This window comes from Schistocerca americana, chromosome 2 (assembly GCF_021461395.2).
Source record: "Schistocerca americana isolate TAMUIC-IGC-003095 chromosome 2, iqSchAmer2.1, whole genome shotgun sequence".
Lineage (NCBI taxonomy): Eukaryota > Metazoa > Arthropoda > Insecta > Orthoptera > Acrididae > Schistocerca > Schistocerca americana.
Window position 1 is genome coordinate 219959297 of NC_060120.1, and position 18526 is coordinate 219977822.

The following is an 18526-nucleotide window of genomic DNA, read 5'->3' on the forward strand; positions in this document are numbered from 1 at the left end:
CTTGGGAACTTTCTGCTACTGCCCATAAATTTGAAGAGCTGACAAACTTAATGTAAGTTGATGTAAATAAAGTGTATGTGGCGACCATAATGTATGAGTTAATTTTTAAAAAAAGTCTTCAGCCATTGGAAAACGAAGGAATTTGTTTCCATACATTATAGGAATAACTGAGACGGCATACACATACCTGCTGAAACAAGTGTGACAGTTGAATTTGTAGAAAACAAGTCTCATTAATGAAATTAGTGGCATATGTGAATGGTTAGTAGAAAAGATAACTTTATTTCATATCGTATGTTTGTTACTACAATTTTTGAGAATACTGTATTCAATGTGTCATGGCTTTTTTTTACTCATACCACCAAACTCCTTAGTAAGTGTCTAACAGTGTGCACTAATTATCTTCTTAGAGGATATTGTGTTAAATGTAAGTGTTGTTATCTGCTTTTTATCTCACACATTTCCACTGATCAGATGTGTGGAAAAGTGTGGAGAAGTTTAATTTAACTACCTTCCGTCATGCAGTTTAGTTTTTTAATTCTTATTTTGTTTAATTGAGGGCAGTAAAGTAATTATTTGCATTTTAAGAAAAATAAATCTCAACAAATTGTCAATTTTTTTGACAAATGTTTTTCTGTGCAGCGATAAAACAAAACTCATAGAATCGAGTACATTGTTACAGAGTTTAACTTGTGTATAATAATGAAACGCTTGGCAAAGTCATTACCTCTAGCTTTACTGTCGTAGATGTCATGTCACAACGTTGTCCTGAACTGAAGGGGGGATGAGGGATAATGTTGTGACAGTTAATATTCCAGATTCTGAACACCTCACTGAACATAAAACTATATTGCTATCAAAACTGAAGGATAAATGTTATAAAATTCCATGCATGTGGAAATTAAATTTCGCAGTAGGCCTACATATTTGTATAAGCTTGTTGTTGTTGTGGTCTTCAGTCCTGAAACTGGTTTGATGCAGCTCTCCATGCTACTCTATCCTGTGCAAGCTTCTTCATCTGTCAGTACCTACTGCAACCTACATCCTTCTGAATCTGCTTAGTGTATTCATCTCTTGGTCTCCCTCTACGATTTTTACCCTCCATGCTGCCCTCCAATACTAAATTGGTGATCCCTTGATGCCTCAGAACATGTCCTACCAACCGATCCCTTCTTCTGGTCAAGTTGTGCCACAAACTTCTCTTCTCCCCAATCCTATTCAATATTTCCTCATTAGCTATGTGATCTACCCATCTAATCTTCAGCATTCTTCTGCAGCACCAGATTTCGAAAGCTTCTATTCTCTTCTTGTTCAAACTATTTATCGCCCATATTTCGCTTCCATACATGGCTACACTCCATACAAATACTTTCAGAAATGACTTCCTGACACTTAAATCTATACTCGATGTTAACAAATTTCTCTTCTTCAGAAACGCTTTCCTTGCCATTGCCAGTCTACATTTTATATCCTCTCTACTTCGACCATCATCAGTTATTTTGCTCCCCAAATAGCAAAACTCCTTTACTACTTTAAGTGTCTCATTTCCTAATCTAATTCCCTCAGCATCACCCGACTTAATTCGACTACATTCCATTATCCTCGTTTTGCTTTTGTTGATGTTCATCTTATATCCTCCTTTCAAGAAACTGTCCATTCCATTCAACTGCTCTTCCAAGTCCTTTGCTGTCTCTGACAGAATTACGATGTCATCAGCGAACCTCAAAGTTATTTCTTCTCCATGTTTTTCTGTGCAGCGATAAAACAAAACTCATAGAATCGAGTACATTGTTACAGAGTTATACTTGTGTATAATAAAGAAACGCTTGGCAAAGTCATTAACTCTAGCTTTACTGTCGTAGATGTCATGTCACAACGTTGTCCTGTTTCAAAAATTGCTAAAAATGCCATAAAGTTGTCCCTTTTTGCGGTATATCAAAATCAATATCGGAGAAGATATATCAGTAATACAACTACTATCTACACTATGTGAATGTGTTACAATTGACACCTATGTTTGTTACCACTGATCGACATTTGGGAACAAATATAGCACACCACAGTTTTAAGTACACATCTAAATACTGCGTATTTAAAGTATAAATAACGAATGTATTATCATAATTGCAAAGGAAAGAGGATTTACTTTAATAAATTGCGTAATTTATATACCATAAAAGAAAAGCTAATTACAAAAAGATTGAATTTTTTATGATTCGCACTTGAGTGCAGTAACGAAATGCACTACTTTTGCTATAGCCTGTCTATTTAGAAATGTATTACTTTCCGTAGCTCGTTACAGTTCCTTCACCTGCAGGAATTAATCAGCATTTTAAAACATCAGCTAGTTCAATACTTCATAAAACCTACCCTATAGGACTCTCTGTACTGGCCGAGCACTACTGTGCACTTTCTCAAAACTAACGTGTAACAGACGCAGGAACATCACATACAATAAGTTTCCTAGCAAGGAGTCTGGTATCTCTAAACGCGTTACTCTTACACTGAGGTGACAAAAGTGACTTACGGTGCACCACCGATGTAGAGCGGCAGCTCGAGGTTGAGTTCGGTGAGGGCAGGCCCCGACTGGCCGGCCGCCACCGGCCCCGAGTCCAGCTGGAGGGTGCCGTCGCGGTCCAGCCGGCTCGCCTTCACCGAGTGCCACCTGTTGGGGCTGATCCTCTCCGCTGACCTGCCAGAACAGCCGGAATTTTCTTCAGCACGAGAACTTCACACAGTACAAGATGTTCTAATTTTAACTTCACCTCAAATACCGTTGGCCATTTAAGAAGTAATGGTGATCGGGTTTCACCAAGATATCCATATCTACAAACATACTCTGTAAACCTCTGTGAGGTGCTTAGCGGAGGTTATTTAGGATGACATCAAATGTTAGGCCTTTTTCCCATTACAATTGCGTGTGCTGTATGGTAAGAATGACTGCTTAAATGCCTCTGTACATGCTATAATTAGTCTACTTTTACCTCCACGGGAATGATACATAGGATGATGAAAGCTATCCCTAGGTTCTTCCCTTAATACTGGTTCCTGACTTTCGCGGGATAGAGAAGATAGAAATGTTAACATCTATGCAGTTTCTACGAGTATGTTTGCAGATCAGTAATAATGATAATGTTTCCTTCTTTACAATACAGGTACATATAGTACACAACCGTCGTATCTACATTCTCTGTAGATGAGTAGCACATCCACAGGATGCCAGGAAAGTCCCTAACCATTTCTTAGAAGATTCAAATGAAATGCTTACATTATGAAAGACTATGAATATAACATGGGAGAAGACATGGTACTTGAATGAAATCACTGCCGTTCGACATTACTGCCCACCATATCTAAAAGCGTTAACATCTCTTCTCAGTGCGCCTGAACACACGCTGTAGCATTGCTGTGGTAGTTGTATGCATCGCTGCGAAATGCGTTCACGCAAATGCTGTAAATCCCTAATCTTGATCTTGTACACGCGACTTTTGATGCAATCGCGTGTAAAGAAGTTCAAGGGCATTAGATCAGGAGAATATGCTGCGCAGAACCGTGGTGAGCTTCGTCCTATCCAGCGTCCTCGTTGAGTTCATTACGTACAGTGAGCGCAAAGTGCGGATGGGGCACTGTCTTGTTAAAACATAATCGAATCCAGAATTTTGTCGGCAAACAATTGGGACTCCAGGAATTGCTCCAGGATGTCCAAAGTACAATGTTGACGTGATTGTTGCCACAGCAAAAAACAATTGACTGTAAATGCGTTGTTGGGTGAGAATCAGTCACACACTTACGTCTGGAGGGTTACGCTTCAATTCCATGGCGACGTGTGGTTGTTCATCAGTCCACATCCTGCCATTGTGGCAATTGATAAGACCATGGGTATAAAAGGATAGCCTCATCACTCAACAGGGCGTGTGCCAACAAGTGTTCATTGTTTACTGCTTTAAGCACGTTGTGGCACATGGCCATGTGTGCTGCATAATCCTTAGATTCAAGATGATGGAGCACATGGATGTGATACGCCATTTTCTTCAGTACGGAGTGTAAGGTTTGCCACTTAGTGGAATTTGGGATGCCATATTTCTGGCTGAGACGAGTCAACACTTTTGAACTCTGTTCGTGTGGTCTCCAAAGTTTCCTGCGACGTCGACGCCCGCCCAAAACGTTCTCGTCATGTAAATTCCCAGGTCGCAGAAACTTCGTGACCAAACCTCTAATGGTTATTCCCACTGGGCCTTATGAGCGGCTCTGTCGACGAAACCATTCTTGAACCTCAACAAAGGGCCGTCCAAAGAGTCTTCACCTTACGACCCTTATTCGTTGTTCTGTGGTCAACATCTTTCAGATTATCTGCAATACAGAAACAAAAATTAGCGTTGTCTGGGGTATGGTCAGGGACTTCACCGGCACCCTCTGCCTTCACTTAACTAATATACATTGTACTCATACTGTCAAGCCACTGCCAATTGGGAGCTACAATTTTTTTCCTTTCTTACTTTAAAATGTAACTATGTTTTGTTTTATTTATGTACTGCACGAATCTCTTATTAATTCAGAATTCAAATTTTCAAACTTTTAAAACTTCTTTGTAATACTTTTGTTAAATGCAGCGTGTAAACCTAAATGTGATATACTAACTGTGATGTGACAGCAATATCGACAGTCGCAGTCGAAGAGAGAGAGAGTCTGTGTGTGTACAGTGGTGCGTTCGGGCGGGCGTGTCGTGTAACGTGCTATTACCGCGTTGGATAAAAACACACGCCAAAGTTTACGGCCGAGTTCTTATATTTCGGACAAGATTTGAACTAGAAACTGACATGAACATTTTGAAAGAAAATGTTAGACTGAATGTTGGGAGCTTCGTGAAGTGTTACAAACAGCAGTGACAATGTACACACAAGTGGACGGTGATTGTCGTTTTTAGAACCAAATTGTTTGCAAGTAACTCATTTGCTCGAACTAACGCACTACAAAGATTCTTATTTTATTTGAAATTAATGAGCTGCCGAGCGCTAAAGTATTAACCGTCGCTGTGGAAACATTTAAACTTTTTACTACATGTAAAACTGGTTCACCAAAGTCGTGAATTTGCCAAGGTGAATCGCATGCTGAAACGGGCGAACTAACTTCGAGAACGGCAAGTTTAAGTGAATTTTACACTGTTTTAAAAATGTTTACGTGATGTCAACAACAGTGTCGTGTGTGCAACAGACATTATCGTCGTGCATGAGCTGGGATTTATTTAGCAAATACTACTTTCGAGCAGCCTTTGACCACAGGAAATACGATATACCGCCATGAGAATCATATACTAAACTAGCAGATGTATCCACTGTAGTTTCGTGACTGATGGAGCTACTTTACTTGCGCTCCCACCACGACGTGCTGCCGTTGACGTTACAATGCACCAACCACACGAACAGATAAAAGCTCTCGCTCTCTCTCGTCAATCAAGACTTTGCACGTAGTTCAACAGTTTCGGTTAAAATTTTATTTTGTTTTTTAATGAATATTTGGCTAGCATTTCTTGTTCTATAAGTAAATGTAGTTTCAGTGAAGATTGTTCGCAATTAGTGTTGACATTGTTATTGCACGTCCCTTTTTGCGTAGGTCCTATCTTTCGGAATGGTATGATTTTTATTTATCAGGCGCATTTATCTGTTTTTCTGTGATATGAGGTGTACTGTGTGATCTTTGGTGTCCGCCATTAGTTTCCAAACGCCGACCAATAGTAGCAAGGCTACTCGCTCGCCACTGGTGCAAGACACGAATTCTACAGCTTCGAGGAGCATGTTTACATTCTATAGATCGTAATAGGATCGAGTGTGGGTTTATTTGCTTTCGTAGTTGCAACTAAGTAACATTACAGCCCGTTACGCTATTCTTTTACAAAGCACGACATATGCTTTCGAGTTTGCTAAGCAAAGTTCAGTTCCTTTCAGTAATTTCACTAGAGAAACTGATTCTTTTGAGTCTAAAATAATCAAAATCCACTTGTTTACGTTTTTCCATGAAAAATGTTGAGATAAATTCACCGTCAAAATTTTGCAAAGTAGATCTCTTAGAACTGGTTTTTCACAACACAATCCTTCAGCTGAAGAGGATTGACTGAATGATTGGTGTGCATTTTCCTCGTGTTTCTGTTGACATCCTATGATAAACTGCTGAACAGGTGACGTTCAGGGGAAGTGGGTTACCGAACAAAAAATACAAGGTTCTGTTTTAAAAACACATACTGCTGTTCATGTCTTCGAAGCGAACAAAGTTACAAGGAAGGATATCATATTAGTTAATGCTTCCTTGAAGCTAAACAACATTTGCTTGATACATTTTTTTATTTTGCTTCTGGACAAAATGTTACTTGAGGTCGATTTTTGGCAGAAGCTGACAACCCAATTAAATAGCAGACACTTTCCTAATATGGTGCAGAATTAGGTTATTTGGTCACGAACCGGTTCGTGAGATCGCCGGACAAAATATTCGTCACGCTCTTAACAAGAGCTGTATATGCAGAAGAACTGGCACTAGGGGGTCATGTGACCCTCCATCGCTGACGTTATGGTAGGGATGTGATGTAAATGTGCCACCGGATGCATGCAAAAATCTGGAGTAAGATGGGGTGACGAAGAGACGTGACGGAATGGCATCATTGGTCTATCGTCTTTGATCGCTTCCACTACCACACCGCTAATGATATAGCCATGTAAAACGGCGAAGAAACAGTGGTCGTAAAAATATCCCGATCGACAGGGATGGGAGACGAGTGTTACGCCTTGTCAACGACAATCTGTTTCGAACCCTACAGGCATTGCCGCTGCCAGTGAATGTAGGTCCACATCAACCCTTTGCCAAGCAAACAGTGCGAAGGGAACTGCATGCAGTGGACATTTGGAGTAGCGTAACTCGCAAAAGCCATTGCTCACCTCAGCACGTGAATCTGCACGTTTTTAGTTTGTCAAAGAATACAACAAACGGACTGTAACTGACTCGACATGTGTAATGTGGTCCGATTAGTCGCGATTTTGCCTAATTGGAAATGAAGCTATGTGTTGCATGCAATGAGCGTCCAATGAAATTTTTTTCCCGCAGTGTATTGAGGGTGTAGTTGAGGACAGAGAGGGCTCATTTACGTTTTGCGAGTATTCCTCGTATCATGACTTGGTCCAGCTTACTCAGCTTACGGTGACCAATTGCTGCCCTTTCTTCCTACATCTTTATGATGAGTATGCTGTGGACACTCCTGTCTTCCAATGTGACGACGGCCGTGTTCACAGCACTGCAAGCATGTGTTCCTATTTTGACGAACACTTGAACACCCATTTGCGCACTGACGTTGCTTTAAACACAGCAATTAACATATCCACAATTTGGTAGCCCTATGGGATCCAATCATCAGTGACTGGCCTCAGCCGTATATGGCATACTTGCATAAACTTGTGGACTTTCAAGAAACTTCCTGGCAGATTAAAACTGCGTGCTGGACCGAAACTCGAACTCGGTACTGGCAGAAGTAAAGCTGTGAGGACGGGGCATGAGTCGTGCTTGGGTAGCTCAAGTGGTAGAGCACTTGCCCGCGAAAGGCGAAGGTCCCGAGTTCGAGTCTCGGTCCGGCACACAGTTTTAATCTTCCAGGAAGTTTCATATCAGCGCACACTCCGCTGCAGAGTGAAAATCTCATTCTTGTGGACTTTTGCTTGCCAAATTGAGATCACTATCAAGTTTAGAGACAGTGTTACACTGTACTAGCTCAAGTCTCTGGGCCGACTAACGTTTAGTCCAGTGTATATACTTTAGGCAGAGGCAAAGACGTTAAGTAAGATTTATATTAGTACCATAAGCACTTTGGAACGGCTGGCAAATTATAACAGAAAATATAACAGCTCTCACGTGATGTTTGCTGGACCACTGCCCAAGTTGTAACAGAACTGCACGTGCCCGTTCACGAGGTTTAGGGAGATGTAATCCCCTTTCCCATTCGATAGTTGTCCATTGTAGAGGAGCAGGCCGTTCAACGACCGTGAAAGAAACCACAGCTCCAACGAAAACGCTCTGCCGACTCCTTCAAGACGTGGTAGTTCAATATGGGATGCTCCGTTGAATTCCGGGATAAAAATATCCTGAAGCTCCGTATCAGCTGAAATTGTAAGCGCTGAATTACTTACACGGAACCTCAAGCATAGTGTTACTGTTGAACACAAATTTTTTTATACTGTTTCATTACAAGTGAGATTGTTATCTGAAATTAATGAATAAATAAATAAATTCTGAACATTTTTGTATTGCACTCAGTACTTACAGTCTTGGCAAGAAAGCCCTTTCGTGCCAGGAGCACATTTGCACATAAAACCTCCGTGCGGCAAGACTTCACACGTTGAACCCGACACGCAGGGACTGGAACTGCATGGATTAACTCGACTTTCACAGAAAGCACCTGAATAAGAAAAAAAGGTATACATATTTACGCCGCTTATTGTCTTCGAGTTTGATGCTAACAGTTGTGTCGTTACAAAGAGAGAAGCATTGGCAGTACGAGATTTCCATACTAAAATTTGAAATATTTCTTGAATTTCGGATTTACTTTTGTTGGTGATGTGGAGGTAAAGGAAGAATTTACTGGAGAGTAGAGTATTACGCTGATGAATAAACAATACAAAATCATTGTTTCAGTTATTGCTCACTAATTGCAAATAATTTCAGTAACATGAATGCAATGATCGTCACAAGATGAATGGACATGCACGATAAAATATTTAAAATAAAAAAATATGGCCATCGCTAATTATCAAGAGAGTTCATTAAATTTGGTTTTGTAAATTTAGTAGCATTTTATAAAAAAGGTTTACATAATTACACCGCTTATTGTCTTCGAGTTTAATGCTAACAGTTGTGTCGTTACAAAGAGAGAAGCAAAGTGTTTGGCAGTACGAAGGTAATATGTGGCACAGTGTCTTGCTGAAATTTAAAATACTGCAGTCATTTATCCCAGGAGTAGTTCTCATTTATTTGAAATAAGATGACTTTTTCGAGGTTCCTTTGTTGAGAAGGATGTTTACACTTCTGTAAGATAATAATTTACAACATATGCTACTTTCTGTTTGTGTGAATCAAAATATAATTTCAAGTAGCTGCAGTAAAACGACAAAAGCTGCAAGTGATTCAAGATTTATTTTCTAACGGGAAATAGCAGCAATGCCCTATGAATTAATCTGTTAGTCTTATCTGCTTAAAATTATAGGCAACAATAAATTATTCAGCAGAATTTTATTCTACTTGCGAAGCAAAAATTTTTCGCCCAATGTATTTAGGCATCTTCAGTGACATACAACTGAAATTATTTTAGCGTTACTGCAAACGTCTCGCGTTGAGTGTTTTAACTTAGAAATTTAGTGTTTTGTGTAGGATAACACCTTATTTACACAGATCAATCAGTTTTATCTTTCCTATCTGCTATATATGTCAACTGGCTGTTCTGGACTCGCAGTGGAGTTCCCTTTAAATAAATTTATCCTGTACAGCACTGCATTGTCGCAAAGTATCAGAGGGTTCATGGGAAGTTGCATTTGTAGCGGAGAGCAGTGGTGTGGGTACATTGGAGTATGGAGAAATGTGGAAAAGTCCCTGTAGGCTCTGTCTGTATGCATGTGGGTGTTTATGTGTTTGAGAATGACAGTCTTTCCTGCTTGAGACCGGTGAATGTGAATGAAATAATTAGGCAGATATTTAACTGAGAGACAAAATAAAATGAAATTACAAAAGAAGTAGTTGCTTGTATCTACAAGAAAGTCAGTAGTAACCTAATCACTGAGAAAAAATGTCGACACTATTGATAACATAGTAATTATTAACATCAGTAGTCAGTTGTGTGAGAAGTAATTACGAGTCATGTCCTTAAGGGTTCGATTGGGATTATGTAATCCTTTTTCTATGTGTTAACGACCTTTCATCAACAATATAACCAAAGTTTTATTTTTTTTCAAGATCTAACAAACAAGCAACAAATATTGAATCAAGTAAATTTTAGAACAGGTGGTCATGCTCGAAAGTTTCGTGGATATTAATCGATGGTTTGTTGCAAATTAACTGCTGTTAAACATTGAACGTACTCACTACAGGCAGTTCAAAACCTGTAGGAGGTTTTCATCCAGAATATGTACAAAATATGAGGCTGCACGGTTAGAGGAGTGTGACACGGTGATAGAAGATTAAATTTCATATTTCAGCTTTCTGGATATTGGAGGAAATTACAATGGTTACGGTAGGAGAATTTTCGACCATGAATTTAGCATTATTTTTGGCTTTTGGTAGGGAATCCTGTGTGTGTGTGTGTGTGTGTGTGTGAGAGAGAGAGAGAGAGTGAGAGAGAGAGAGAGAATAGGCTACCACGCATGGTGCAGTATAAAGAAACTCTGTGAACTGAGATGATTCTCAATGTGTAAAGTAAATTCATGACATATAATTGTGAGATGTACAGGGTTGAATTTTATATTTTTTATGAGTTCCGAGGACTTGAAAATAGCTTTGTTCAGCTACCATGTCGCATGGACAGAGGTAGAATCTGAATCTATTCGCTATTGATCTTTCAGTAAACGCTTGCACTTTTGTGCTTAAGTGATGTATGAGTAGGTTCCCAAATTTAAGCTGGTTATTATTCTTGTTTAAGAAACAGGTTTTCTCTGTATGGATCACTTTTTGCGTGTCACTCAAAGTTCATCGAAACTCCATTCATTGCTAATTTGTGGAGCAGAGTGAATACTTATATGGGTGAATTATTTACCGTCAGTTTGGATACATGTAGTTTAAAGGAATTTTTGTGATTTAGGGGGTTGTGCAGATTACGTGAATGCCTTAACCATTTATTCAGTTAAGTGCCTCACCTTCAGTGCTCATATACTCGTATATGTGCAGTTTTCTAATTTTAAATTGCATTTTCTTGTGGAACAGGTGGGGTTTCTTTATATGTATAGCAATGTGTTTAACCATGTGCCACTCAGAGTAACCAACAATTCCAGTCTTTTCTAATGAGTGGTAGGTCTAAATTTGCAGTATAGAATGAATGTCTGCATGTGATGATTATTTTTATTTATTTTTACATGTGGACTTTAGAACGTTTTTCGTGGTTTGGTACTCATTTAGGGTTGAGCTAAGACTTTACTGCTGAGTACGTCGTAATTTTTAGAGTAGGTATCAGGAGTGGTCAGCTATTGTCATCTCAATTTCTTAATGCATGACAAACTGTGTGGCTATGAGATTTCCATACTAAATCACGTATCCTCAAGTGAACATATCCCAGCTATCCTCTGTCACTACTTAATGCTAGTAAGTTGAAAAAGTTAATTTAACTTTCCTGTAAAATAGGGACCAAGCTGACCCAGTATGCTGATGCTTGAGCTGTCATTGTGTGTATTTGGTCGATATTCAACTTATTTGATCAATAAAATCATTCAGATAAAGTATTTAAATAGAATTATAGTATATACGAGGGTTGGAACTTAAATAGTGGCAACTATTTATTCACAACCGATACAAATAGTTACATGTTTGCGCCCATTACTGTCCTTCAAAGTAGTCACCAGCGTTGTGTAGAATCCGTTGCCAGCGATGTGGAAGACGTAGTATACCATTAGCAGAGCCTGTTCTGTTGATGATGCGAATGGAGCGGTCTTAAGTTATGGTGATTCTCGAGTACGACTGTGATTGTGTTATCCCAACGCGTTACGTTTCTGCACGGCATAGCGTCAGTGCACAGTATTACTGTTCGTGTTTGGAGCATGACATGCGACCAGCTTTGCGAAAGAAGCGGCGACACTTTCTGCGCAACCCACCCATCATTTTGCACGACAATGCGCGGACGCGTACAGCGCAAGCTGTGGCTGCTCTGTTCGGTCGATGGGACTGGGAAGTACTGTACCATACACCATATTCCCCGGACTTAAGTCTTTGTGACTTTGGTTTGATTCCGAAGATGAAGGAAGCACTTCGTGGTATCCGCTTCAGAACTGTTCCAGAGATTCGACAGGCAGTAGACCGCTCCATTCGCACCATCAACAGAACAGGCTCTGCTAACGGTGTACTACGCCTTCCACATCGATGGCAACGGTTTCTATATAACGCTGGTGACTACTTTGAAGGACAGTAACAGGTGCAAACATGTAACTCTTTTGCATCGGTTGTGAATAAATAGTTGCCACTATTTAAATTCCAGCCCTCGTAGATTACGATTTTGTCCCATTCTTAATGTATTCATGAAATAATAACATAGAATTTCTTAACAGTAAAATTAAGTGTGGTATCCTGACCCCCTGATTGAATGGTTCAAAAGAAGCAAAGTTATCTGTTGCATTTTTTAATAACTGTCATCACATTTGTATCGTCAGTGGAACAGTAAATCAATTAACAAATTAAAGAAAATTAATAAAATTAAAGTAGCAACGGGTTTCATGATGAGACTGAAAGACAGATGCGTTTGTATGGCGACTCTTGCCAAAATCATCAGAAAACAGTAACGTTTTACGTGCTGAGCTTCCTGGATACATTAGTCAATTCACAACAGCAATCGTTTACATGCTGAACTCGTAAAGATAGTTTCTTTTCACACAGACCAGCAAAATAACAGACTACTTTTAACAGAATTCTTTATTATCAGTTTCAGCTGTATCAAAGACTATCAAAACATCAATATTGTCAACCTCATTAACGCCACGCATTGTCACTGGTTAGTCCTTAACGAGACTTCAGTGCTTTACATTGATACGGAGGTGATATAAGGCTGAAACCTGTAACATAAAAATACAAATAGGATCTTGTCAGCAATTAAAAATGGTTTTCGACAGATATGGTACATGGTCTTCTCTAGATAATAAAAGTGTCTCCTGTCACTCGTAGCTGAAAAGGGTATCAATGATGGGTGATTACCCATCACTCGGCTCACACACTGCCACACAAACTGACGCAGAAAAAATTAGTCTGTGAAAGGATCAGACCCTCTGGAGAGGATGCTTTAGGCCACCGGGTAGTAACATGAAAGACTACGGCTACATCTACATCTACATCTGTATCTATGTCTATAGTCCACAAGCCCCGTTAGGTGTTTGGCGGAGAGTACTTTATGTACCAGCGTCACTTCCCCTTTCCCTGTTCCAACTGCATATGGTTCTCTGGAAGAGTGATTGCTGGTAAGCTTTCGTGTGGACTGGAACCTTCCTAATTTTATGTTGATGGTCTTTTCGCGATATATATCTATAAGGATGCAATATATTGGTTTAAACTTCTAGGAATGTACGCTCTCGAAATTTTAAGAGTACACTTCATCGTGAAGCAGAACACCTCTCTTGCACCACCTGCCATTGGGATTTGATAAGAATCTCCGTGACGCTTCCATGCTTACAAAAGGAATCTGTAACGAAACGTGCTGCTCGACTTTGAATCTTCTCTATTTCCTCTATCAGTCCTATCTGGTGTGGCTCCCATACAGGCCAGCAATATTCAAGTATTGGTCGAACGAGTTTTTATAAGCTACTTACTTTGTTGATGGCCTACATTTTGTGAGGATTATTTCAGTGGAACTGAGTCTGGCATCTGTCTTACAATTAATTTTATGTGGCGGTTCCATTTCAAATCGCTCCACATGCATAGTCCTATATATTTTATGGATGTAACTGTTTTTAGTGATTGTTCTGTAATTCTGTAATCACACAAAGGGTCTTTCTGTATATATATATATATATATATATATATATATATATATATATATATATATATATATATATATATTCACTAGACGCTATATTTCATCATGCTATCAACTGCCACTCCCTGCACCAAGCATAGATCCTCTGCAGGTCATCCCGCACTTCGTTACCATTTTTCCTCGTGTCAACTTCTCTTTAAACACCAGCGTCATTCGCAAAAAAGTATCATGGAACTTCTGACGTTATCTGCTAGGTCATTTATATATAGTACGAAAAGTAACACTCCTATAACACTCCCTTGGGACACACCCAAAGTTACTTCTGAAGACTTCTTTCCATTCAGAATGATATGCTATGTTCTCTTTGATAGCAACTCTTCAATTCAGTCACACAGTTGGGCAGATATTCCACACATTTGTGTTTTGTTCATTACACAGCGGTGAGGAACTGTATCAAATGCCACCAGGAAGTCAAGGAACATGGCAACTACCTGGGCGCCTGTATCTATTGCTTTCTAGGTGACTATGCAAAGAAAGGAGTGGTCCCAATTTCAGTTCTTGTGGAACACCTGTCAGAATATATTTCAGCATGGAAACTAACATTGTTGTCACACACAAACCTCTGCACCCTGTCAATTAAATAAGAAGTGACCTGACCTGAAAGCTAGAAAATATTCATTTGTAAAAATTGGAGTGATCTCAACAGTGAATCGCGTGGAACCCTTGTAAGAAACTGATTCAGCATAAATCCTGATAGAGATGTGAAACAACTCTATCCTTCTTGTCAGTTAAATATGACATGAACTGTTTTGAGGGATTGTAAATAATATTGTGTGCAAGAAAAGTAGTGGTACCAACTTTGAGCCCTGTGGAATACTTGTCAGAATATGATTCAGTACCTAAAGTGCCAGAAATGCAAACATGACCCTCTTATTCCTATAATAAGTGAACACACCTGAGAGTCTGCAAAAACTGTAGTATGTGAGAACTAGTGTGGACCCAACATCGAACCCTGTGGAACATCTGTCACTATATGATTCTGGACCAAAACTGCCAGAAATTCAAACATGACTCTCTGATTCCTGTGAAAAGTGAACACACTTGAGAGTCAGCGATAATTGTAGTGCATGAGGAGTAAAGGGGACCCAACGTTGAAACCTGTGGAACTCCTGTCAGACTATGATTCAGCACCAAAACTGCCAGATACGTCAAAAACTACCCTCTCCTACTCATCGGTTGATATGCAACGAACAATCGTGAATATGTGCTCGGTCCAGGCACCAGAGTGGCCGCATTACCTGTATACTCCGGTTGACAGTCGCAGTGGAAGGAGACCGCGCCGGTGGGCGTGCAGGAGCCGCCGTTGAGGCAGGGCAGGCGCCCGCACGGGCTGTGGCCGCACTCGGTGACGCGGTGCGAGCGCACCACCAGCGGGTCGCCCTCGTGCAGCCGCACCGCCACCTGGCCCAGCCGCAGCAGCTGCACGCACCCCACCAGCCCCTGCTGCGCGCCCGCGTTCTCGAACACCCTGCAAACCATACTCACTGTAGCTGGAGTGCGGCAAGTTATACTGGAGAGATGAGCGTGTATACAGCGTCGGGAAAATGTTCTCCAATTGGCATAGAGGAGGCGTTCACATCAAATAAATGATTTCCTTTCAGTTTCAAAGCTAGGTATCTTCGTCTTCAGTCACCTTGACAGAACACACCAATGATTCTAAATCCACAAAATTGTACTAACACATATGAACCTAAGAATGAGATTTTCACTCTGCAGCGGAGTGTGCGCTGATATGAAACGCCCTGGCAGATTAAAACTGTGTGCCGGACCTAAACTCGAACTCGGGACCTTTGCCTTTCGCGGGGAAGTGCTCTACCAACTGAGCTACCCAAGCACGGTAGGAGACAAGGTACTGGCGGAAGTAAAGCTGTGAGGACGGGTCGTGAGTCTTGCTTGGGCAGCTCAGGTGGTAGAGCACTTGCCTGCGCAAGGCAAAGGTCCCTAATTCGAGTCTCGGTCCGGCAGACAGTTTTAGTCTGCCAGGAAGTTTCGTGAACCTAAGGTTTGCGTTACCGGTCTGGATGTACCGACTTTACCTGAAACATGATATAACGACAGAACTATTGGGTAGTGCATAAGTTCGCTGTGTTTTTGGTTTGCATGTTGGTATTCCGGTTGCTATGGATTTATTTATCGATTGTCATTTCTTATTTGTAGTTCACTGTTGCTATTTGAGTTTACGTGTTGTCACTTTGCGACTTGGGGATAGAGAGTGAAGCTCTAGACGCTAGAAAATGGTGCGCCAAGTGGATAAAATCGGAACATATCCGACATAATCTTCTGTTTGAGTCACTTACAGGGGTGACAGCCAGAAACATTTGCGTCGTGTATGAGGATAACGCAGTTCGACAGAGGACGGCGAGAAAATGGTTTTCTCGTTTAAAGGAGGATCGTTTTGACGTTAATGACTGTCCCCGTTCAGGAAGACCATTGGGTTTTTATGAAGATCGTTTAAACGCATAAATCCACAATGATACACGTCAGTGTACTCGAGAGCTGGCAAACCTCATTAACTATGATCATTCCACCACTGTTCGACATTTGCACGCAATGGGGAAGCTTAAAAAGTCGGGTGTATGGGTACCATATGCTCTGGGCCTAAATTATAAAAAACAGCGAGTGGCCATATGCGCATATCTGCTTGTTCGTCATCAACTGGCACGTCAACAGCACCGATTATTCCTATCCTGTATCGTTGCTGGTGACGAGAAGTGGTGTCTTTATGGTAACACAAGGGAAAGAAAGGAACAAATAAATTTCTTTATTTCCGTCTATGATCACATACTCGTTAGGTTCTGACTATTGGTTTCGGTCAGCAATGATCATCTTCAGATCTGCAGCAAAACGTGGGAGAAACACAGATACAACTAATGGATTGTCTAAAGTTTAAAACAATAAAATATGCTAAAATGAAAAGTGTTACTGAGATACATGTGAAAATTATGAACTTTAAATACTACAAGGCATACCTGTTTTAAAAATATGTCATAATATAATACCTCGTCATATTTAAAACGCATGATTTTCGCATGTATGTCAGTAATACTTTTAATTATGGCCTATTTTATTGTATTCGTGTTTCTCCCATGTTTTGCTACATGTATAAAGATGGTCATCGGTGACTGAAACCGGTAGTCTGATGAAATTACGTGTTTGTGATCGTAGATGGAAATAAAGAAATTTATTCTACACTTTCTGGATCACTGTACGATTCTCGACCATATCGCAACTTGTAAAGAAAGGAAAGTTTGAGTTCAAACAAAGCAACAACGCCACTTACAACGACCTGCGCGCATCCACAAAAGATAACGTTATGCAGCTGGTGGAACAGCTTACATGAGGTGATGCATCGCTACTGACATTTATTGTTATCTTGTTATCAACTGAGACGTCTTGCAGATGCAGTCAAGGAACCACGAAAGGAAGACTGTGTGAAGTGATGCTACTCCGCATTCTGCTAGGCTGACAAAAACACTGTACAGGAGTTGGGTTGGGAAGTCATTCCGCATCCATCTCATTCATGTGATCTTATGCCCTTAGATTTTCATCTTTTCCGCTCTCTATCGAACAACCTTCAAGGAACTTCCTTTCCGAATGAAAATGCGCTCCGAATAGGGCTCGACAAGTTCTTTGCCTCAAAACGAAGTGATCTCTACAGTCGCGGAATTGAAAACTTATCCCAGTATTGGCAGACTGTTGTAAATAGTAAGGAGAATATATTAATTGATGACGGAAGTCTCTGGTATGCTGTGTTACGTGTCTGTTGTGTTTATTAAACTAATGGAAAAACTCCACAAACTTATGAATCAACCCAGTATTAGGCATCCCCCAGGCAAGAGTTGAAACCGGGGTTTTAGCAACGAAGGTTCAGCGGAAGAGATTAGTGATGGCCTTCAAGACGCTACATGCATTCAAAGAGACTGAGTACAGAGAGTCCGTGGAAGAGGGGTTAACAAACCAAAAAAAATTTTTCCCATAGTCCTAGGTGCCCGGCTGATGCTACAGGTTGCAGCTGGAGTGCGACAAAAACGCTATAAAAAACTACGTATCCAAATTCGTAGAGTCTTTAGAGGAGATAAAAAGAAACACTTTTGCTATGTGGCACAAATGTCACAGGTGCACCGTTTCCCCACTAGCGGTCCTTGAAGGGTTTGACGCTGAAGTTCCCTTAGACCTACGTCCATAGCTGTTTAGACTCTTTCACATGCAACACGTTGATATCGGAATCTGATTTGCAATGCAGTTACATTTTAATGCTAGAAAGCGTCCTGAACACACAGGGCAACATTTATTTCTGACTATGACGACATACAGTATGATTTTCAGCATTCTAGACTCGTGTTCAGGAAAACCGGTTACAGCAAGGGAGACACTGCAAAAGCTTTCAGGCGCCGTCGACAAAAGACATCTCGTGAATCGGCGGAAGAAGCCTAGCTCCACTACACTCCTTCCGTGCTGTGGGGCAACGACCAGGAAGATAAGACGCGTCCTTGAAACACGTTAACTGTACCTAGTGTACCGGTCGATTTCCAAGATACGAGATGTGTTACACCCCGTTAACGACAACGTAGGTCTTTGAGTGCCTAGTGTGAATGAACATGCCTCAAAAGCGGACAAAGAATTCAATCTGAATATATGGGAGTCCTGACTCATGCATCATCGTAATGTGATTCCATTATACAGGTGACGGCCAAGATCACAATAAATCACAACGATTTTAACAGAGACTAGAGGTACACACTTCGCAGAGCATGGGGTTCGGGCTTTGAATATCCATCG

At 40.6% G+C, this 18526-nt stretch overlaps 1 protein-coding gene across 1 annotated transcript in view; it reads right to left on the reverse strand.

The window, feature by feature from the left end:
- Positions 1–18526, reverse strand: part of LOC124593905 (agrin-like) — a 669506-nt gene that overhangs the window by 73017 nt on the left and 577963 nt on the right. The window contains exons 18-21 of the mRNA XM_047132256.1: positions 14986–15215; positions 8297–8431; positions 7888–8134; positions 2528–2692 (exon numbers count right to left, since the gene is read on the reverse strand). Coding sequence (XP_046988212.1) covers positions 2528–2692; positions 7888–8134; positions 8297–8431; positions 14986–15215 — 777 coding nt within the window. The remainder of the gene's footprint in view (positions 1–2527; positions 2693–7887; positions 8135–8296; positions 8432–14985; positions 15216–18526) is intronic.